A 23,225-nucleotide genomic window follows, 5' to 3' on the forward strand; every position below is an offset into this window, starting at 1 on the left:
TGTATACTGCAGCATTATGCGACTTCATTATACCCAATTGTATAGTGTAGAATGTATTCAAGTTACATTTTTTTAATCTGCTTTTGATATATTATATAATATAATATTCATTTATGGAACAAACATAACTTTATATGATATAAAAAACATTGCTCATAAATAAATCAGTATATGTTGAATCCAGTTTTTTATATTATTTTGTGTAATTTACTAATTTTTGACCACTTAAATTTATTTTCATAATAATGATTAAATTGAAATATAAAATAGATTAAAAATATATTTTCAATTCTTGCATAGTTACATACATTATATATAATATATATATTATATATACATCAAACTATGTTACATGAACGAGCCGAGAACAATATATTATAATATAATAATGTACTTGGTTATCTAATACTCTATTGCATACCAACCGGTACCTTAGAATATATTCAATATTTTTTTTATGCCAAATAAAATATAATTATAACATTTATAATAATGCTGTATGATTTCTTGTACCAATGTTACAAATACATAAAAGGTAAATTTGCGTTCAACACAGTTTACGTTTAGCTTTATTAGTTTTAAATGTTTTAATATTAGATTGAATTTAGATCCATTATTAAACTTTAAAGTAACGTTATTAACAAGATTTGATGGGGTTTTTTTTTTATATTTTACTTAGTTTTGCGTGATGTATAAAATATTGTTAATAAAAAATACCAATGTAAAATTACCCAATACCTAGCAAGTACTTAACTATCATGTTTTATTAAATAATACATACATACCTGCACACGTATTTAGGTAAATGACAACAATAATAAAATATCTATTATCAATACACAATGTGCATTGGTCTAAAATGTAAATAAAAAAAATTTTTATTACTACTGAGTCCTGACTACCGAATTAACTAAATCGAATGCGGATTGACGACTGCATATAAATATATAAACGTGATGAATATAACGTAAAACTCTTTTAATATAACGATTCTAATAAATTTAATTTATGACCACAACTGTTAAAATAAAACATAATAATTAGTTGATAAAGTATTTAATTAAACTAGTCTATAACTGAATAAATATATAAATATTATGTCCATATTAGTAACGCTTTGAGGTTATCCGTGAAATTATATATTAATATAAATTGTCATGGTTCTACCTAGCTTATTGTTTATATTATTTTTTAGAAATCAAAAATGTAATACTATTAAAAAATATCTGCATTTTTTTATAATTTCATAGTTATTAGTTAATATTGTGGTCAATAATACAAATTCGACTATAATCGTATTTCGTGCGTTGCACTTGACCCCCTATAATAGCAATCCGTGACAATGACGAAAAGTAATTCTAAGGATTACTTTCATCTTAATATACCTACCAGTATATTGAATACTATTATACTAAGTATTAAAAATAACAGTATATCATAGTTAAAAATAACCAAATTTTAAAATAACTTAAAATAAATAACCAGCTTACTGAAAATTATTGTTAATTGCGTTTTAAATGAAATATTCAAATATTATACATACGAGTAATAATACTTATAATAAAATATCTTGATGGAATTTTAATAAAAAAAATGTAGACTTCAAAATATAGTATACATGAATACAAAACATTAATAAGTATAATAATTTAGTTATATTTCTAGTATATAATAAATTCAATTTAATATATAACAATAAATACGTTATTATTAAAGTTTAAAAATATATATAAAACCAATAAACCCTAAAGGTATACATATATTATAGATGAATAATATGTAATGTATTTCTGCGTACATATTATATAAAGTATATAATATATTATACGATTTGCAATTACTATGTAAATTTGGGATCATATATTATTGTAAATGTGATTGAAACTAATTGATGGAGACTGGAAATACACTTTATTTGAAACTTTATTTAGTTACATTGTTGACTTCCTATACGTAACGCTCCACCGAACCGTGTCGAATATACACATATTAATATATTACGCGTGTATTTTTTTAACGGTAATTTGTTTCTACCTATAAATTACTCTAAAATTAAGTCAACAATTGCGACATGTTTGTCATGATATTATGTATTAATAATTAAATAAATTGTATGAATTATATTATTATATATTTGACATTATGTCAAAATCAAAACAACGATACACTTTGATATTTAAGAAAACAAAAGGCATCATTTATGACGAGACATTAATTGAAACAGCCAAAAGGGAAAAAATAGATAACATTTATTATTTTTTTTTTTTTATAAAAACGGGGAATGAAAACTAGAAAAATGGAACCAAACTATTCATCAAAAATAGTCTAAGACTCCCATACTGAAACGCTTTCCCTAAATATTAAGTGTTTTGGGCGTCAAGTTGTAAAGTACAGTACAAAAAAATAAATATTTTTCGATATAATGAGTGAACCCGCAACCGTTAAAAGAATCACACTACCTATATAGTAATTTTAGAACTTAATTTTCAAATACTATAATACTAATGGAATGGCATATTACTATTATAAACGATACATACTCGTATGTTTCTATTTGATATTTGATATATATTTATTTTTCATTTTACACAAACATTTTGGTCTTTAAAAATGAATTATACTAATAAAATCGTGATAACAATTGTATGGATTTATAATAATTAAAAATATGAATACAAAATTATTATCTAACTGTGTTTTTTAATTATTATTTTAATTAATGAAAATTTGGATATAATTTAATTAATAAAAGATACATAATACATATAATATTATATTCAATTCTAGTAAAATATAAAATAAGAGATAAATAATTTTTCTGTCAATGTGATTAAGACACAAAATTAATTTACTCAGTCGTGTACCTTCTGGAATTATGCCATGCGCTTACGTAATTTATCGATTGTCCATCGGCCATTACACATTATATTGCAAACCGTTATACGGAGATTCATCACGTACAGATTGACCCAATGTAGTAAGATTCATTTATTCGGCATGAATAATATTGACTATTGTTATTCCTAATGTGTAGATAGCTATGGTTAACATAATAGAAATTGTTGTTTCGGTGAGAAAATACTGAGAAACAATAGTCGTTTTTAAACATTGAGCCGTTTTAAATTTGTATCAATATTGAACCTTCGTTATTAAAAATGAAATCTTTTTCTAAAAATATCAACTTAATTTAAATTAAACAAACATTGGCTACCACAGATAAGAAAAATTGTTTTCAAAAAAAGGTTTCATAAATATTAAATACACGATAATTTATAGTTTATGTTAATGATTAATGGCTCACCATTTTAATAAAATCTTTATTTAAGTGGAAACGCACGTATTTGAAATATTTATAAAAAGGAAAATATGATTATTAATAACATAAGTCTATAAACATAACTATAAGACTTCAACAATTATAAAATACATTTTAAGTAAGAAGTTTTTTTAGCTTTTTTTTTTTTACTTAACTTAACATTTTCTCAGCATACTTAATAATATGTTACATTTATTTATTATAAGTTTGATAAATTTTTACATTATAATAAACGTATAAAATATTGTAATGATTTGAGAAGTTTAAGTTTGAAATAGAATTAATTTTAGTAAGTACTGAGTAACGACAATATATAATGTTAATAAACATAAAAAAATTAACAAAAGTTATTTGGTATTGCAGTGCGCGTAATTAATTTTTGTCGTGGGAATTCTCGGAGATTTCCGATATGAATATGTTCAGTGTCAACTAGAGTAGAAAAGACGTTTGTTTTTGTTTTGGATTCAAGTCTGCAGAATCTAGTTTTTAACGTATATTATTTATTTACGTAGTATGTGAAACATAATATTATAATAATAAAAGGAAATAAATTAAGAAATTTTCCTCTAATAATGAGATAAATATAAAGCATAAACTTACACATTATATAATAATAAATGTATCATTAAAATTATTTATGAAATCGATGAAATTCCTTATCCATCGTTCGTATATACGATTAAACTGAATAGTTTGTACAAATTATACATTTAAAACCAAAACCCCAGGATAGGTATATGTTATAAAAATAAATATTTATGTTTTCTGAATGCACACCCACTATAAAATATATTAACATACATCGTGTAAACAAACTCTTGATTTAATATAATACAATTTAAATGTTTGATAACTTTCAGTTTATACTAAATCACAGTTTGAATAAACTAAAGTAAAAGTTAATAAAATTGATATTTAATTAAAGTGCGTCTTTTTTTTATATTATAATGTTAATGCAATTAGGAAAAGTAAGACGGGAACAAATATATTATTATTATTTATTATTCAAAAGTTGCTTGCTCATAACTTAGTTTTGTACATATGATTCGTATTCATACCTACACTTAACCAACCCCTCACAATGAGTCATATAATACGTTCGTTATTTGAATATTATACAATAGTTTGGTTTCGTCTACAACATATAAATTATTTTATAGGCTAAGGAACACATACTACATAACCATTGGAAACACTGATTTTTTTCACATAAATAATTGAATTTCATGCTCAACTAGCAGAACAAAATTTCCGGTAAAAATATAGTGTAAGAAAAAACTATCTATATCTATAAAAATATTTAGGTTTTATCCGCGGACAATTATAATATAAGATTAAAAATCATATTTAACGTACAAACTCATATTATTATTTAATAGACATTGTAAGTATAATAATACTATAGTACATAGTACATAGTTCCGAATTATTGTTATTTCAAACATTTAAAAATGTAAAGCTATATTTTTTTAGTGATTAATAATACTAAACCCTAACGTTATTACATGAAAGTATATACGATATAATATTATATCTAATCAGTGCATCAAGTACCTATACAATACACAAATACCTTCTAAAATGTATGGAAAACTACTGTTACTGTGGTAAAATAATCTATGTTTATTTAATGTTCAAGATCTAAAAAATTTAAAACTGATATATATTTAAGATGATAATACAATTCAAATACATTTAAGATTTCCAATGTACATTAGTGAACATTACATTAGCTTGACAACATTTTATGTTGATGAAATTTTACGGGGCGATTTTTTATTAGAATACGTTTATTATTTCATTATCTATCAACGTTTTAAAAATATTTTTCTTTCATAATTTCCAGTAAAAATAAAAAAAAAATGTTTAATACATATTTTTTATTGTTACAATTTTTTAAGTTTTTACTTTATTGAACGATAACTTGCATTTTTAATTTCATATTTTGAACAATTAGTTTTTAGGATTATTTTGGTACATAAAACTCAAAATTTGGAAGAATTTTGTATTTAAAGTTAAGGTGTAAGCGGAGAGAAGTTGTATAAGGATACCCTGCAAAATATTGATCTATTACAACTCCCATCATCAAAACATAGAATACTTATAAGTTATAATATAACTATAATATAAACAACTCGTCCAAATTTCGATTTTTATGTATCGTAATACTCTGAAAAATATAATGCTTTAGAGTATGAAATTTAACACAGCTATCATTCAAAAAAGTAAAACTTAAAAAATTAAAATTTTAAATTTGTTTTATTTTGACTAGAAATTATGTGAGAACAATATTTGTAATAACGTTAATAGATTTTGAATTACTTAGTGAGTTTTGTGCGATAAAAGAATCATCTTGTATATTTTCATTGAAGTTAAACAATTTAATAAATCATTATTTAAATATTTTGTTTGTAATATTATGATATTAATAATTCTTAAAATAATATTAAAACCCAAGCTAATCTAATATTTAAGATGAGAAAATATTTTACAATAATATATGCATATAAATGAAACGATTCTTTATTGAGAACAATAACCTTTGTATAATTAATTTCAAAAATGTATTAGCTATACGTATAGAAACTGCTTTACCAAAATAATAGTATACATTAGAAGTATAAATAGTATTAGTATTAGTAGTATTCTTCTTTTTTAATAATTGAACAAAGTAACAAAACTTATTCATACCTTTAGTACTTTTTTTTATACTCAAACAAGCAAGTATTATTTTCAAAGTACTTTTTTTCGTACAGATATATAAATAAAATTATCAAAAACCTATGCTAAAACGTATAAACTAAACTATTAATATTTTAATTTTAATATAAAATAGAAATCCTCAGTTAAAAAAAATTGTTTCTGAGCATAGCTCAGTTTTATATTTAGGTATACTGCAATGTTTAAAAATATTTTAATCATTTATTATAAGTATTATAAATTATAATTTAATAATTAGTAGGAAGTATATAATGAAGAATGATGTACCATACAATGTAAAGCATTACGCTCAAAATAAAAATTATTTAAAAAAAATAAACTATATTATTTCCTTACACCAAAGTTAAAAATATAAAGTCATTAATACACATTTTTGTACAATATTTATGACATAATAGGTATTATTATAATGTAGATTATGTTCGAATTCAACGAAATTAAAAATCTGTATAGGAATATAGGACATAGGTATATACATATATAATATATATATATATACTAATAGTTAGTTAAAGTAAATTAGATCAATAATTATAATATAAAAAAGTTCAATAAGACAAGTCTAATCAACAAAATTGTTTTCAGTAAAGAGTTTCTCAATCAACATGTTTTATCCGGTATTGTTAATTTATTCCAACCAAATACACTAGTATAAATAATAAACAATACAGATTGTTGGTATACATTTTAATACACTTATTTCTTTAAACTATTAATTTAGAAAATAATACAATCCATACATATAGCGCAATAAGAGGTTAGAGGATATAGAACAATAGGTTGTGTTGCGTGTGGCAAGAATCATACAATGACGACACTATGCAGCGAGTTTAATAAGGGGTTATAGTACCTGTGTTTTATTAAAAATAGGTCTTGTGGCGGCTATTATCGCTTGAACCTACTATGAGGTTTTTGGAAGATGTAGGTAAATAGATAGAAAGTTATTGACAAAATTGGGGATTGGTATGATTTCGAAGACTACTGAATTTGGAGTATTTTTATATAATAAACTTTTTATAGAATTCTAATACTAAATATTAATACATGAATTTATACAAGAATTTATAACTGTTACTGTAATTGATTTAAGGGGAAGATTTATGAGTATTTTAAATATTCACTATTGTTTAAGTATGAAATTGATTAGATAAAGTCATTTAAGTTTATTAAGTGGAAGTGTTTCCTACACGATAGACGTTTATAGTTTATTGAATACTACATTTGGCCAAATCAAATTTTGGTATGGACTTAATCTTTATCTTTCTAATGAGAGTTGCCCATCAAAAGAAGCAAAAGATTACATATAATTTATAGTTGAAAAAAAATTATAATAGTATAAAAGTCGTATTTTAAGCTTCCTTTACAAAAAATTGTGATTCTTAAATTGTTATTCCTGTTAGATTATGCATGTTTTTTTAAATTGTAAAGAAAATAACACTTAATATTAGTGAGTTTGTTAAATCAATTTCATCATAAGTTTTGTTATTTTTTTTTTTTTACTCTGAAGGAAACAATAAAAAAATTCTAAAATCACATCCATGAAGACTAACTCAATTAAACTTTCGAAAACAGAACTTCTATTTCTACTTTATACTTAATGATGATAGATAAAATTAACTGAAATAAAATATATTGCTCAGATACAAAACAAATGTACAAAATATATAATTTTTAATTTTTAAAATAATCCTTGATAATTAAATGATTTTTTTTTTTTTAGTGTAGTTACTACTATTAGTAAGTATTACAAAACGTATAATAATACAATCGACAACTATAATTGTTTGTTGTTCAAAGTTAGTGAGTAATAGTAACGAAAATTATAGATACCGATAGTGTCAATTGATGATACTAAACACCAAATTTAATAGAAATGCTGTAAAACAGAAAAAATTATGTAACATGTAACAATAATACTTATTACTGTAGTATACGCCATAGGAAACGTTAAATTTAATGAAGTAATCAAAAACGAGAACAATGTAATCCGGAAATAACAAATTTTGTATTCTATGGAAAAAACAATATATATTACGTTATATCTAGGTAACCATTCCGAAAGACTATTTTTTCTATAAGAACAATGGTTTACGAATCATGGTTGTAATTTAAGAAAGAAAGCACATTAAATAATAATTAACGATACATCAAAAAGATGAATAATCATTGGTATTCATTATTTAAAATGTTTTCACTCTGAGGTATTATCGTTATACGTAATTACCAATATAAATCACAGTCAGACCTATCGAAAAATCGTGGTTTTTGGTAAAAAAAAAAAATAATAATAATAAGAAAGTAGTCTAGATTATATTCAAAAATTGGTACCTACTTCAGTAGTAATTTTAATTAATATATCTACTGAATAAATACTACCACTCATCAATACACTACATGAACATGGTACGATTAGTAAGAATTATAAAAATAACTCAAGTAGTTGTGTATATACAATATAAAATAAAATAATACAATAATATTAAGTATTTATAATTTATATTAAAAAAGAAACAAAATCTTAAATTAGATCAGCTTTAGAAACTAAATTTTATAATCATATTATACGAGTAGATAAACATTTTTGAATCTATACAAATAATGTTATACAAAATGACAACTTTAAAATAAACGATAATATTTCAAAATATTATCAGAACAAATAAAAAACAGGTTTTAAATAAAAACATAAAAAACATGTTAATAATATGAAATATTTTAAATTTTACTAGAAAAGATTATGATTGACGGTTATAAAAAATAAATATAAGATTTATCAATCATGATGCATATTAACCTACGGATATTTTCAAGCATAGAATATTTGCGCATGACAATTTTATAATCGTTGTTATTATTCCACATGTCTTAAATTATTATAAATACGCGACCTGTTTTGTCTTGGTATTATTAATGCAATGCAAAAAAAAAATGTAAATAACAACCATATAAAATGGATAACAATGACCAATTTTAAGCATGGTAAAAACGCAACGAATAATATTGTAAACGTATATACTTATGGTGTAATAATAATACAAAAAATTTAGGTTTAAGAAAATTTAATTGTAAAAATAAAAAAATAATATCTAATTAGGTATAAAATTTAAATTTAAATATTAAAATGTATTAGGTATCAAAAAAAAACAGATAATATATAAATAGTTTTATTTAACCGCAGTAATAATACCACCAATATTTTATTTGGAGCAGGAGAAAGGAAAAGATCGATACAAATATTCAGTGTTTTACTTTTCTTTAGTAGGTATTTTTATTTTTGAAAAACTCTTTCAAGGACAGTCCTAGACTGTAAAAGTTTACAAAGTTTTAAAATTTAGATACATCGTAATTCAAAAAAAAATTGAAAAACAAATTAAAATTATAGATATCTATTGAGTTTGTTAAAAACATTAGGTAGGTTATTTAATTGTATTTGAACTAAATAATAACTATAGTTATAAGTACAGAAATTTAAGTTCTACAATGATATTAGTACTTTATGAATTATCATTTAAAAATAAAAACTACAATATTATACCATCACATAGGTATAAAATCAAATATTACAATACAAGATTCAAAAGTAAAGAATGTAAATCAATTGCATTTTATACCTATACCTAATGTTTGATAAATATAATTTTATTTATCTTAAATCAAACAGTAATTTAATTTTTAAACACTAACATAAAACTTGAACACTTTTATAAATAAATTAAATTTAAACTATATAATTTATAATCAAAGTTATTAATAACCTAAACTGTAATTTAAAAACAATTATAACAAAGCCGTTTAAAGTTAATTTGTCGTACTCTCCTATTATTATTATTAACACCTAACTATATACATCCCATATATTTATATCATATTGACCACTTGTTTTTGTAAATGTGAATCTAAATGTTACATAACGGTTCTCTGAGTCTGATCCAAAAAGAAGCAGGCAGAACTGGTTTCCTGCTATTTTTTTTTCATCGTATAACACTTCTAACAGTATAATAAGTAATAACATTCTTAACAAAAAAAAAAACAGGTTTTTGTTAGTTATTTACATTTTTTTAGTAGGTAACTAAATAAAAGTTCAATAATTTGATAATTTGATCTGTATGTGAAACACTAATTAAACTTAAAGTTCGTAAAAAATAAGACACATTGAAATCAAATCTTCAATTTGTAACAACTCATAATAAAGATTGATACGAACACAAATTTGTATTGTATTACATTTTTTTAATATCTACGTAGTTTCAGGTTTGCAATAATATATTTAAAGCAGTAAAACCACAATAATCATATAATATTTTCATATCCAAAAATAATCCATACCCAATTTATATACCTAATTACGTTTAGTATAATAAATTTACATAAAACAAAATTAGCGTTTTTACAGAAGACATAATAATTTATACTGTAATACTTATAGACACATTTGTATATAATATTATTTATTATTGTATTATAGTATTATAGTTATTTTAAATACAAACTCTTGCAGTAGGTACTATAAAATAAATTAAATACTTATTAACGTGTACGTATACGATACATTCATACATTACGTATACATACATTTCAGAAATCTAGAAATTGTACACAAAATTGCTTAAGAAATTCAATGACGCAATGAAATTTTGAAACATAAAACAAAATTTAAATTTTATTATATTGAGGTTAATGTCACATACTCACATTATTATTTTATTCATAACAGCATTTAAAACTCGATGGACAGAAGCTGATAAATATTTTGTGAAATTTTGCCAAGTGAAAACAAATACGTTTTAAGAATAATCATCACGATAGAATTGTAACACCATTTAAACGGTTGCCAAAAATAAATATTGAGTTTAAATCGAATTGTGTGCTCCTCGTCATACACATGATTTTCTAGCATGTTCTTTTTAACGTAAAATAGCAATGTTATCTAGTGATGCGACTTTCACCGGTAAATTCTATTATTTATCCATTCCTCTGCCTAAAATTATTATAATGTCGGAAAAAGATAGAATGTAATATGTACCTATATTATATTAAATCATATTGAAATTTCATTATTACTTATATTCGTCCAATTAAATGTAAACAATGTTATTTCAAATTACATTTTACGAAAAATTACGAATTTCGAAGATTAAAAATATACATAAATAATAAAAAACTATTTATAAGTTAATAACGTACAAATTAACAGAAACAAATGTTGTTTTCTAAATATGGAATAAGTATAAAATTTTTAATGGGTTAATGATTCATAAAGATAGATCAAATAAATAAATGGATCCATTTGATCCATTGTAAATCATATAGAAATCAAATCGCGAAAATCTTTGTATTATTAAAATAATTATTAAATTATACAGGTTTAAGGAGAATGAATAATTATTTTAATAACGTAAATTATATTATTTCAAATACACTTTCAACATTTTAAAACTTTAACACATTATGATTATAGGTACTATTTGTTTTATAATTTAAAATGTTTTTATATCAAGTATCTATTTAAACAATTTATTAGAACAACATAAATTCAATAACATTGTCAAAATATACTAATTATTATATAATATTTTTTTATGTTTGGAGAAATTCAGGCATACAACTAGATACTATTTATCTTTATGATTATAGTAAGGTTTGGAGTTAGGACTTGATGTGTGTGTTGCTAAAATTCCCAGATGATCACCCATTCGGGAACTAGCAACAGACGTTCGCTTATAACATCAGCGCCGTTAGGCAACTGGTGCTTCCAATTATATGTTATTATAGTTTATAATTACAAGTAAGCATATATAAATATATAAATATTTTTTTAGTCAAGTATCGGCAGGTATGTTATTTATTTCCATAATTAATAACGGTTCAACGATAACAATAATTGATTATTATATTTAATTCTTACTAACTAATAATTAATAAATATAAGTGTCATATCTAAGTAATTAGAAATACATATTGCATATAATATATAGATAATAGTTACAATTAAGACGTCATTTAGATTATACTTTATAAATCGAAGCTAAAAATACTTTAAAGGAGAAGAAGAATGAAAAGAATAAAAGTTACTTTCAAAGATAACTAATATATTATGTATAAACTTTTTATTTTATAAATTATGTCAAATTTGCGTCACTATGGTTATTTAAAAATTTTAATATTTAATTATTTAAAAGCATATCATGACTTATAAACATTTAAAGTCTAGATTATCTAAACGGATTAGCACAAGGGTACTTCGAAAAAAAATGGTCTACTGCTACTTCACTCAACAATATCTTATGCTTATAAATTCGATTTAATTACTATAGGTACTCGTTCAAAATTTAACTATTACAAAACAAAATTATCATAAAATATTTTGCTTATGAATATAAAACTAAAAATGTACATTATCATTCAAAAAATTTACAAAAAATAAAATTTTTTCTTCTAAACTGTAATTTTTTAATTATATTAATGTAAAATAAAAGTGAAAAATTTATATATTTATCGAAATGGTTTACTTTTAAACGAATCATTGTTCAATATACTTAAAGTTAAGATCTATTATAACTTAGACAAATTAAGTGCTTGAATAAGTTAAATTATAACTACTTAAGAATGTATTAATTGCATGTCTATATAGTTAAATTAAGAAGTAAATGGAAACAAATTCAATGACCAATGAAATTAATACTATTAAATAATTGTGACACTACAAAAAAAAATTAGACATAGTACAGTACAGACACCAATTCCTAATACAACATCTGGATAATATACACCTAATACCTATGTATAACACAATTAAGAATATATAAAATATAATTATTAAATATAGATGCATGAATATTTTAAGTCAGAAACGTCTTCTTACATAATATATACATATATTTATAGAAATAATTTCATATCCTCCTAAGTAAGGGGGCCTAAAGAGTTCCGGGGTCTCGTCAGTATATATAGTCAGTGTACTATGTATTCCAATCCGTTATTTTACTATGAGCCAGCTTTTACTTTCATATTCTACACCACGTTGCACCAATAAGTTATTTAATAGAGTAGGTATACTTGTTGTGACGGTTTCAGTTTTACTTTACGTATTTAATATAGGTATATGGACATTATACTATACAGAAGGTTCGTTGTGTTCCTTTTTATACACCTCGAGGCTATCACGATTTACCGCGGAAATACTACGTGTGTGTAACGCCCATTCGGTCTCCAATATGCAATTTTATTATTATGTGGTCTTTAAGAAAAACGAATAACTTATACTTTTAAATAAAATATTTCAGTTAAACTAAATGAATATCGTCTTATTAACTATAGATACGAAGTTGTAAAAATGTATTTCGAAAATTATAAAAACAGTTTAATAACGACAATAAAGATACCTTGTGATCTATAGTTTAGTTTACCAAAACCAATTTATGAGCTATGAAAAACATACAAAATAAAATAAAAATTGGTGATTTTTATAAGTGTATTTTGCAATACTGTAATAATTTGTGTAGGATAAAAATTGTATTAACAATAATAATTACTAATTAGTAATATATTCATATGTATAAAACTTATATAACAATGTAGTTGAATATACCTAACTAATTATAATAATACATTTTTATAGTTATTATAATTAAGAATAATTCTATCAGTAAGCATGTAGGAAAATCTTAAATACTATTATTTGTACATAATAATTTTTCTAACACTATGGTCATCAATATTTATTAAGAAATCATTGACCACCAGATTTTAAATTATTGTCTACTGTTTATACGGAGTAATCAATTAAATTTAACATTCATTATTTCAAAAAATACTTATGTTTTTTGAAAATAAATTTTTACATAATTTTAAGTTGTTAAAATACACTATTTTTGAAAAAAAAAATAATTAAAAATTGTTTATTATCATCGTATTTAATTTCATATTCCAATGCAGAATATTATTCGGAGTATTTCAACCTATAAAATCAAATTTCGGATACAAATTAGCTTATAATAAATAAGTAATAGGTAATTAATAAGTATTTAAAATACTGATGAGTGGAAAAGTGGACCGATTAACTTACTATAGACCAGGAGTGGCAAACCTTTTGAACACTACGTGCCAAAAATTTACTTTTTTTTTCTTTTTTAGAGCGTGCCATAAAAAATATTATATTATTATATTGCTATAATATTGAATGTTATATTCAATATTGTAAAAAAAACTTTTTAAATATGTTAACCTATTACCTATAATATTATATAATATATTATAGTAAAAATCTTCGCATGCCCACAAAATCTTTTCGCGTGCCACCTCGGGCACGCGTGCCATGGGTTTACCATCCCTGCTATAGACCAATAGTTTGTGGAATATTTCTGTGCCATGGCAACGCTTATATGAATTACCCACTCAAAATTAAATTTGTATGTTTCCAGGCGCGGATCTAGAAATCACAAATGGGGGGGCTTATTATCAAAAAATGTTAAATAAAGAATTTGTTGTAAATATTTTTTAAAGTAATTTAATTTTATATAACTTAAAATATGGCCGAAGTGGGGAGGCTAAAGCCCCTTAGCCCAAATTCAATATCTTAATTGCTTACAAAAATATTTTTTGGTTATTAATAACAATAGTTTGTTTGATCGAATACCTAATACTCAATTTGTCCAACATACACTAAAAAATAATGCTAACAGTAAGATAACAGGTTTATAGAGTTGATGACCCAATCTCCCAATGACCTTTAAGAACTATATTTACTAGTTATAAGATGGTTTTTAAGATCACAGACATAAAATTCTAAATAATTGACCTTTTTCTACAACATATTATTTTCGAATCATTCAAATAAATATATCTATCATTTTGATTCGTTAGCAAAATTAATGACGAATTATAAAATAAAGAAATGTCTTAGAAATGTTTATAAGGTCCAAAGAACAGTTTTGAAAAGTACAATATTAAAATATAAATTTTTATTAAAAAAATCTGATTAAAATTGCACCATTATGCTATATTATGTTGGTATTTAAATTAACTTCAACAGAAGATTACATAAAAGCTTTATAAAATATTTAGTTTACTTTTATATTGGTTGAATTAAAAAGTTAATTTAAATAAATACATAGGTAAATCTCGGGTAAAACTAATTTTAGATACCTATACTAAATAAAATGTATAAAAACCCAATATAAAATAAATCGAGGATTTTATAGTAATAAATGTACATCGACTATATATAGACTATAGAACAAATTCATCTAGGTATCATGCAAATTAAGTTAAATATTCTTAGGCGATATTTATTTATTTACAAACCTAAGTATGCATTTATTACAGTGGATTAACAAATATTTTTAATATTTTAAATAACTTATTGTAAATTATCTAATCTAACCATTTATCCGGACATTTATCTATTTACACAGTGGTGTTTTGAAAGTTAAATAAGGATATGCGATGTATACTCGTTTACCTTTTAGTGTATTAGCATATACCCTGTAAAAATAATACTAATACGACAAAATACACTTATTTACCTAAAAATTAAAACAAAATAGCGTAATATGTAGCCTATACAGCAGTTTACACGATATTACGGTATGAGATTTAAAAATTAAACAATTTATTCATTTATTATTACTTTTTTAAGGGTTGAATCCGATTAGTTTTACGCATTATACTAATAAAATTACAATATTCATTACTTTAAATTCATAAATGAGCATTACACTATGCCCCTAAAGTTTTTGTACGCAAAAACTACTGAAGTTATACATGCCAATTGCCAATTATATGTATAGGCTACCGCTTCTCCAATGAAAATAAAAATTACAAATACTTCAAAAAAAAATTTTTCAAAATACCTTAAAGTTTCTTGATTCGTGTGAAATAAACAACTACACAATGACAAGAACCCTACCTATCAACATGGATAATCATTAACCAACACAAAAACTACATTTATAATATCCAAAATTAAACCGAAGGAGCTCATTACAAAATATCTAAACCTATACATTATAACCACTTTTAAATCCCAAAAGCATTTTCCAAAAATACCAATAAACAGATAACTAAAATAGAAGACATATTTATAAGCTGTTGAAACAATATATTATTTAAATAATTTATTACCTATAAATAATAGATAATGAAACTATACGAGTTACGTATAAAATATAATCAGTACAAAAATAAAAAATACAGATACGTATATTATACCCTATATTATATTTATAATAGAACGTCAAATGATCGTAAATAATTTTATATCGAACATATTATTCGTTGAATTTTTTAAAAGTACATCTACACTCTTCAACTTCTAACATGTATCTTACACACATAACAAACATTTTATATATTTATGTATTTGCTTTGATGAAATAAGTGGTAAAAAAAATGGCCTGATTAAATTCTTGAACCCTTGTTAAAAAAATCTCAAGTAGCACCATTGCAACTGTACCAGAAAAACTATTACTTCCACAACGACCTCAACAATCGCTGACTTGTGAGTTAATGATTTCAGATAATTCAATTTTTTTAGGTATTCAAAACATATTATGTACATTGTTATAACATCTATACATTACAATTATAGATCATACTTTTAATAATTTACGTTTTATTGTTTATAAACAATTCAAATTATTTAGGTACCTACGCTTAAAGTAAACATCAGTAAAAATCATATTTTGCTATATCTCATTGTATTCATAATAATAGATTTTTATCTTTTAAATTATTCCTTATGAAAAGACTCATCTTATGTTTCTTTATATCGTATTTTTAAAAACAAGTCTGACGACTATCATACGGTTTTATAAATGTTTTAATCATATCCGATATTCGATAAAATAATATTAAACGGAGATTTGACCTGAATTTTTTTATTTAGTAATACTAAATAATTACATCATTAGTTACCCAGTTAACCTTGTGCGAAATTCTTGAAAACTATGGGTGACCACAAAAAATGACAATAACACAAAACTGCATTTTAATTAAAATACTTTTAAATTTAATACGTCAATACAAGGAAAGTTAATTACACATAGTCAAAATTAAACGTTTTATCCAGAGTTTCAAATATCTACTTCCTAGTTTATAGTAATAGATACGTGTTTAACTTAAAAATAACTAAAATAAATTAATATATTATTATAAATTGTTCTTAAGGATGATAAAGATTGCCAGAGTATACTAATATAAAACGAAGATTTGAATTTCTCAATAATTATAAATTTTACGAAAATTATACTTACATCTATTATAATTTTTATGATATCATCAAGTACTGAATATTTATAAATAAATATTTTTATAACTTTTCGTGAATCCAATAAATTATTGATAATAATTAAATAGTAAATTTAAAAAAAGTAGGTATTTTATAAGCTTGTTTTTGACTCAAAATAAACTAAGTAGCGAGTATAACTTTAATAGTATATGAATTGATTAAAAATAAAAAATTATAATCAAATTGTTCAATATTTTTTGTTTTAGACGTATTTTTGTTACTGATATATTCCATAAAGAATAAATATACCTTTTACCTACAAATACCATATTATAAACAAATTTACATTACATTTAACTTGTATACAAGTTATTATAATATTAATATACTATTATGCAATAAATTACACTACATTATTCAGTTATTGTATTTATTTAAACTGAATTATATTTAATCCCCAATTTAACTATACATAATAATCTAATAACACATAGATCATAATATCTACCTAATTTAGATATTATATAAATACAGTAATAAATTTCAATTTTAAAGCATAGTTGGGTAGGTATTTATTACTAAAATTAATTCATAGTGCACAATCCATAAATATATCAATTATTGTAGGTTTTAGAAGAGAAAAAAAAATATTCGATTAAATAATAAACTACCATTGCCAGTTATCAAAAACAGTGTATAGCGACAATATTTTGGTAATTTTGTGATTGAAAAGAAATATTTCTATTACCTATGTTATACGATAGTACTAGTGGTACTAAATAGAAAATATTATGGTTTTGTGTTTTTTTGAATCAGATAGAATTACCTACCTCTCTAAACAATAATAAACTACCTATCTTTCAGTCAATACTATCATAATATAGGATTCAAAATAATGATTATACTGTTCTTACTAAGAATTTAATGGGAATTCATTTACCTTACTTAATATGGACAATATGTATGATTCTGGCGTCTAGTTAGGCCGTTATTAAAACTTATAAAACGAAAACAGCGTAATCGAAAGGTTTTATTTACAGTTTTTCAACCGATATATGCCTTCGGGGAGTGCATAATATTTAAATCAGTTACCGTCATAATTAACCGCGTTATACAAAGAACACTAGCCACTACCCGAATGATTATGAACTTTAATACTTATTGGCTCTTACCTCGTCTGGTTTGGGGTACAAATGATTGCAGTGTCTCTGTTCGAACATACCGGTGACCAGTTGGACAGTCAACACCAGCACCGCCGCGTAAACGGTTTTCCATTTTACTTTGACTGGCATATCAGCCACTGGTATGAAAAATAAAAACCTAAACAGCACTCGTAGAGAACATTTGACAAGTACGATTAACGTCGTCGTCAAACAGATTTATAATATTTTCGTTAATAGCACGTCGTCGTCAGAGGAAGAGTCGATTTTGTGAACGACAGACCGCACGCGAACGACAACTGATAAGACACTGAACACCGTACACAACGCGAAGACTGCGATACTACGACGGGAGAATATCAGCCGCGGCCCGCGAGTACGGATAGTGTAAATTCCTACCTGCCGGCTGTCGAACAGGCACGGTGGTAAGGTGGTAGGGCATGAAGTGCGTGACGGAATGATGTCCCCACTCCCTCATAATATTAGATCCGAGCAACCGCGGTGACTCATCACGTCTTATCTTCGTTGTTACTTTTATTGTTGTTGTTGTTGTCGTTGTTGTTATGATAAAGTTGTCGTAAAAAATAGTATCAGAGAATAAAATAATATTATACGGCTACAACTACTACTAGTAGGCAGTTGATAACACAATCATCTGTATTCTACAATAAGTCTGCCGTATTCCGGTATTCGCCTGTATTAGTGTATTGACTATTTTTTTTTTCATAGTGTCTACTCAACGACCGTCTACTGTGTATTGCCTAATATCTGATATCTGTACCTTAGAACATTTTAGTCAGTACTTTTTACTCAGTATTTATCTACCGTTCGCCATATTTTAAGAAGTCGCAATTTGCCTGACCCCCTGCAGTCTGCATGCATTTACTTTAAGAGTACAATACATCACTTTAGGAGGAGCTATGGATTTTGATAGCCCGGACGTAGAAAAAGATTTCCCAGGCTTGTATACGTCCACGGAAATCGGACACAAAGACTCTGACGGTAATGGAAACTATTAAAATATCTTCGATGCTAGGATGATTTAAGTTGGGTACCTATCCTGCATTAATGTTATAACGTGAATGTATATAGGTAAACGAAAAGAGAAAAAAGACCGTGGTTATGCAGCGCTGGAAGGTGAAAGCTCTCCAGAAGAAGAACCTGATGCAAAGTTAGTATGGTTATATACTTGTGGTAGAAAGTAATGGAATTACGAGACATAAATCACTACTATCTTTATATTTTTGCCATTCTAGGGATATTCTCTAATGACTCATTTAAAAGTTTAAAAACCTTAAAAATAAATTTAGCTGTAATTCATGTTTTCATGCATAATCAACAGTAACTTGTAGAATAATGTATATATTTTTAATTTGTCATGTAACAATATTTTATTTGCAAATTTAAAATATGATAATTTTTTTTTTTTTTGAACAACTATAATTGTATACACAATATAACTGCATATAAAAAATTCAATATTTCAAGTTCTTTACTAGTAGCACTATAGTAGTAAATTTATTGTTAATGTTAAGTATCAATGTATTATGTATGACTACCCTGCCACTGATGTCTGTTCACACTTATGCACATTAAATCATTAAATGAATAATAGTATAATAATTAAAGTACCTGTGTAAAGTTTTAAAATTAATATTTTACAGAAGTCCTTCAAAAATAAAAAAAATAAAACCATTTAAATTTCCTACAAAAAAAGAAAAGCATGAGAAACTCAAAGATAAAGATTCTAAAGACATACCTAAAGAAAAGAAAAAAGATGGGGAAAAGGATAAAAAGAAAGATAAACTCAAAAGTAAAATAAAAGAAAAAAAGAAACAGAAAGGCTCTGATGGAAAAGATGTTATAGACATTGGTTCTTTATATGGTAATTAAAATGATAAATTATTTCAAAAATAAATAAATATTAAAAACATCTATCAACTGTTTTCATGTATAGAAAATCAACCTGTTTTTGGAGTTCCATTAGAAATATCATTTGAACGAAATCCATGCCATGACGATATACACTTACCATTAGTTCTGAGAAATTGTATCGACTATGTACAAATGCATGGTGAGTATCTATAATTTTATTTTTTACATTATCACAATTCTTACCTTCCTGCCTACTAAATATACAAAATTCTTGAAGAAATAATTTAAAAAAATTATATTTATGCCTTTACACTTAATTTTCTACCAAAACTTTAAATCATAGGTACCTATTCAAAAACAAAAATTTAAAATCTATAAAATATTTCTATATGTAAACTAAGTTGGTATATTTTCTAACTACAATTTTTAAAGAATACTAAAACAAAACTATCAATTTTGTATTTGCTCCTAGCATGTTATAAATGGGAAAATTGCTATATTTATAATTTTTTTAAATTTTAGGTTTATGTACTGATGGTGTGTATAAAGTGCCTGGTGTGAAATCGAAAGTACAAAGCCTTAAAATTCAATATAATAGACGGCAATCTGTCAATTTGACTGATTATGATTTAGCTGTTGTTACGAGTCTATTGAAACAATATTTAAGGTATTGTGTTTTTAATTATATGTATTATAAAAAATTATGATTTTAAAACAAATGCATAGAGAACTTCCCGATCCTATATTGACACCGGACCTTTTATCAAAATTTGAAGATGCTGCCGAAACACAAAATATTGAATTGGCAAAGTTGTTAATTTCAGAACTTCCACTATGCAATAAGCATACACTCACATGGTTAATAGTTCATTTTACCAGTATCATAGAAAACGTAAGTTAATGACATAGTATTCAATAACTTAATTTTAATTTATTTATTTGTTATTAGGAAAAATATACTAAAATGAATACTACAAACTTTGGCTGTGTCCTCTGTCCTGTTCTTCAAATGTCCCAAACTTTATTTTCATTCCTTGTAACAAAAAAAAATGACTTGTTTCCTTCTGCTATTTTACACAAATATATACCGCCTTTAAGATGTGCAAGCCCTTACTTACCATCAGGTAGAGAAGAAATGACCATTGAATTAAAAAAACAAGAATCACTTCTTGGTTATATTCACCGTGAAATGAATGCTGGTTTTGTATGTAAAACTAAAGAAGAAGAGTTGTGGGATGTACAAAGAATCATTACACAATTGAAAAGAAAACTTAAGGTATTGGAAAAAGATAACCACAAAGTTTCAAAAGAAAAGACCAAAGTAGAAGATCAGATGAATGGAAAGTTTGAAGAAGTTGGAACTCAAACAGTACTAGACAGACAAAACTCTAACAACAGTGTATCTGTCAAAGCTGAGGTAGTATCAATAACAAGTGATACTATTAATATTTCAAACTGTGAGAGTTCATTAGTTGATGAAGAGATACAAACAACCACTTCAGGTAATATAAAAAATGTACTATTAATCTTATAATTTTATTTATAGATAAATACAATGTTTGTTGTAATCATAAGAATTAACTTTTAGATAGTGATAATGAAGAATTAGTCTTACAATATGAATCTGAAGAATTAATGTCACTCATTGCAAACTTAAAAGACTATATAGTTCAAGAAAAATGTGAAATTGATAAATTGCATACTAAGTTGGCATCAGTTGGAAAAAATGTCAATGCTAGGTATTTATATTTGGCATGTAACTGGTTTTCAGCATAATGCTGAATACCTAAATATGCATAATATTTAATTAAATATATTAAAATAAGATTTTTATATATTTCTTTAATAAACTGTTTACAGAGAATATTTTATGTATCCAATTGATGAAACAACAGTTGCGAACAGTCCATTGTTGAGTGAATATAAAATGCTACAAGTAAGAAAACATTTTGAGTGTTAATAAATAATTTACTAATTTGTCTAATTATCAGTTCCAGAAAATGAACTTGTTAAAAAGTATAGAAGAAGAACGAGAGGCCATACTTGATTTAAAAATACAAATAAAATTAGCAAAACGTAAACATATTTCAGTTTTGTAAAATGCAATTACTGAAATTTCATAACTTATTTTTATTTTTATTTTTTAGTTTATACCCTAATATGATGATATTTTTTTATACTATGACTAAAACTTTTGATTGCCATCATTACATATTTAAAATGTTAATAAAATGATTAAAATTGTTTCTATTATAAATAATATTTATGTGAACATTTTTAATGTAAAACTTTTTTCCGGATATTTATATACAAAATTAATATTTTTATAATTGTATAGACTTATTATTTATTTAGTTGTTTTGAATTACTTATAACTATAAATTACAGTTGAGTAAATTTATTTTACATTTTATAGAATTGTTATTATATATTTATTATTATATTTAGTAAACAATAATTGTTTTTAAGGTGTTACTAATGACCAGTTAAAATTATAAAAATTAAACATAACTAAATAAATGTGTGTCATTTAACTTTTTTAATTTAATGTTAAACCACAAAATAACTGTAAAAATATGTATACAAACATATTCTACAACTAATCATAGCTTATATTATATTATAAATAAAAAAGTATTTTATTCTGATAAGGTTATTATTAGGTCTGATTAAGTTATTTCAAATGGGGATTGTATGAAGTTGTTACTGAAGAAACAAAGAAAAAATGAATTTTTTTTAATAAAGATAACAGAAAAATCACTGAATAAATTCTGGTAAGTCTATCAAACTATTGCATTAACTCTAGCAACAAATTAGTTAAATAACTATCAATAATAAACATAGTTATTAAATATACAATTTATAGTATCCAAGAAGAAAAACATAAAAAATTGTAGGTTCTGTAAAAATGCACTGGGTACTTCTA

The 23,225-nt window shown here is 24.2% G+C and overlaps 2 protein-coding genes across 2 annotated transcripts in view; one reads left to right on the plus strand and one right to left on the minus strand.

The window, feature by feature from the left end:
- Positions 1 to 18,810, minus strand: part of LOC114123516 (leishmanolysin-like peptidase) — a 64,457-nt gene extending 45,647 nt beyond the window's left edge. Inside the window, exon 1 of the mRNA XM_027986532.2 lies at positions 18,437 to 18,810. Coding sequence (XP_027842333.1) covers positions 18,437 to 18,556 — 120 coding nt within the window. The 5' untranslated portion in view covers positions 18,557 to 18,810. The remainder of the gene's footprint in view (positions 1 to 18,436) is intronic.
- Positions 18,811 to 18,975: 165 nt separating this feature from the next.
- Positions 18,976 to 22,833, plus strand: LOC114123526 (ralA-binding protein 1). The gene is made up of 10 exons (XM_027986543.2): positions 18,976 to 19,426; positions 19,517 to 19,595; positions 20,089 to 20,309; positions 20,382 to 20,498; positions 20,822 to 20,966; positions 21,026 to 21,191; positions 21,249 to 21,801; positions 21,888 to 22,038; positions 22,160 to 22,235; positions 22,291 to 22,833. The coding sequence occupies exons 1-10, from the start codon at positions 19,345 to 19,347 to the stop codon at positions 22,396 to 22,398; spliced, it is 1,698 nt and encodes a 565-aa protein (XP_027842344.2). The 5' UTR covers positions 18,976 to 19,344; the 3' UTR covers positions 22,399 to 22,833.
- Positions 22,834 to 23,225: the final 392 nt, after the last annotated feature.

The sequence above is a fragment of the Aphis gossypii genome, chromosome 3 (genome assembly GCF_020184175.1).
Source record: "Aphis gossypii isolate Hap1 chromosome 3, ASM2018417v2, whole genome shotgun sequence".
NCBI lineage: Eukaryota > Metazoa > Arthropoda > Insecta > Hemiptera > Aphididae > Aphis > Aphis gossypii.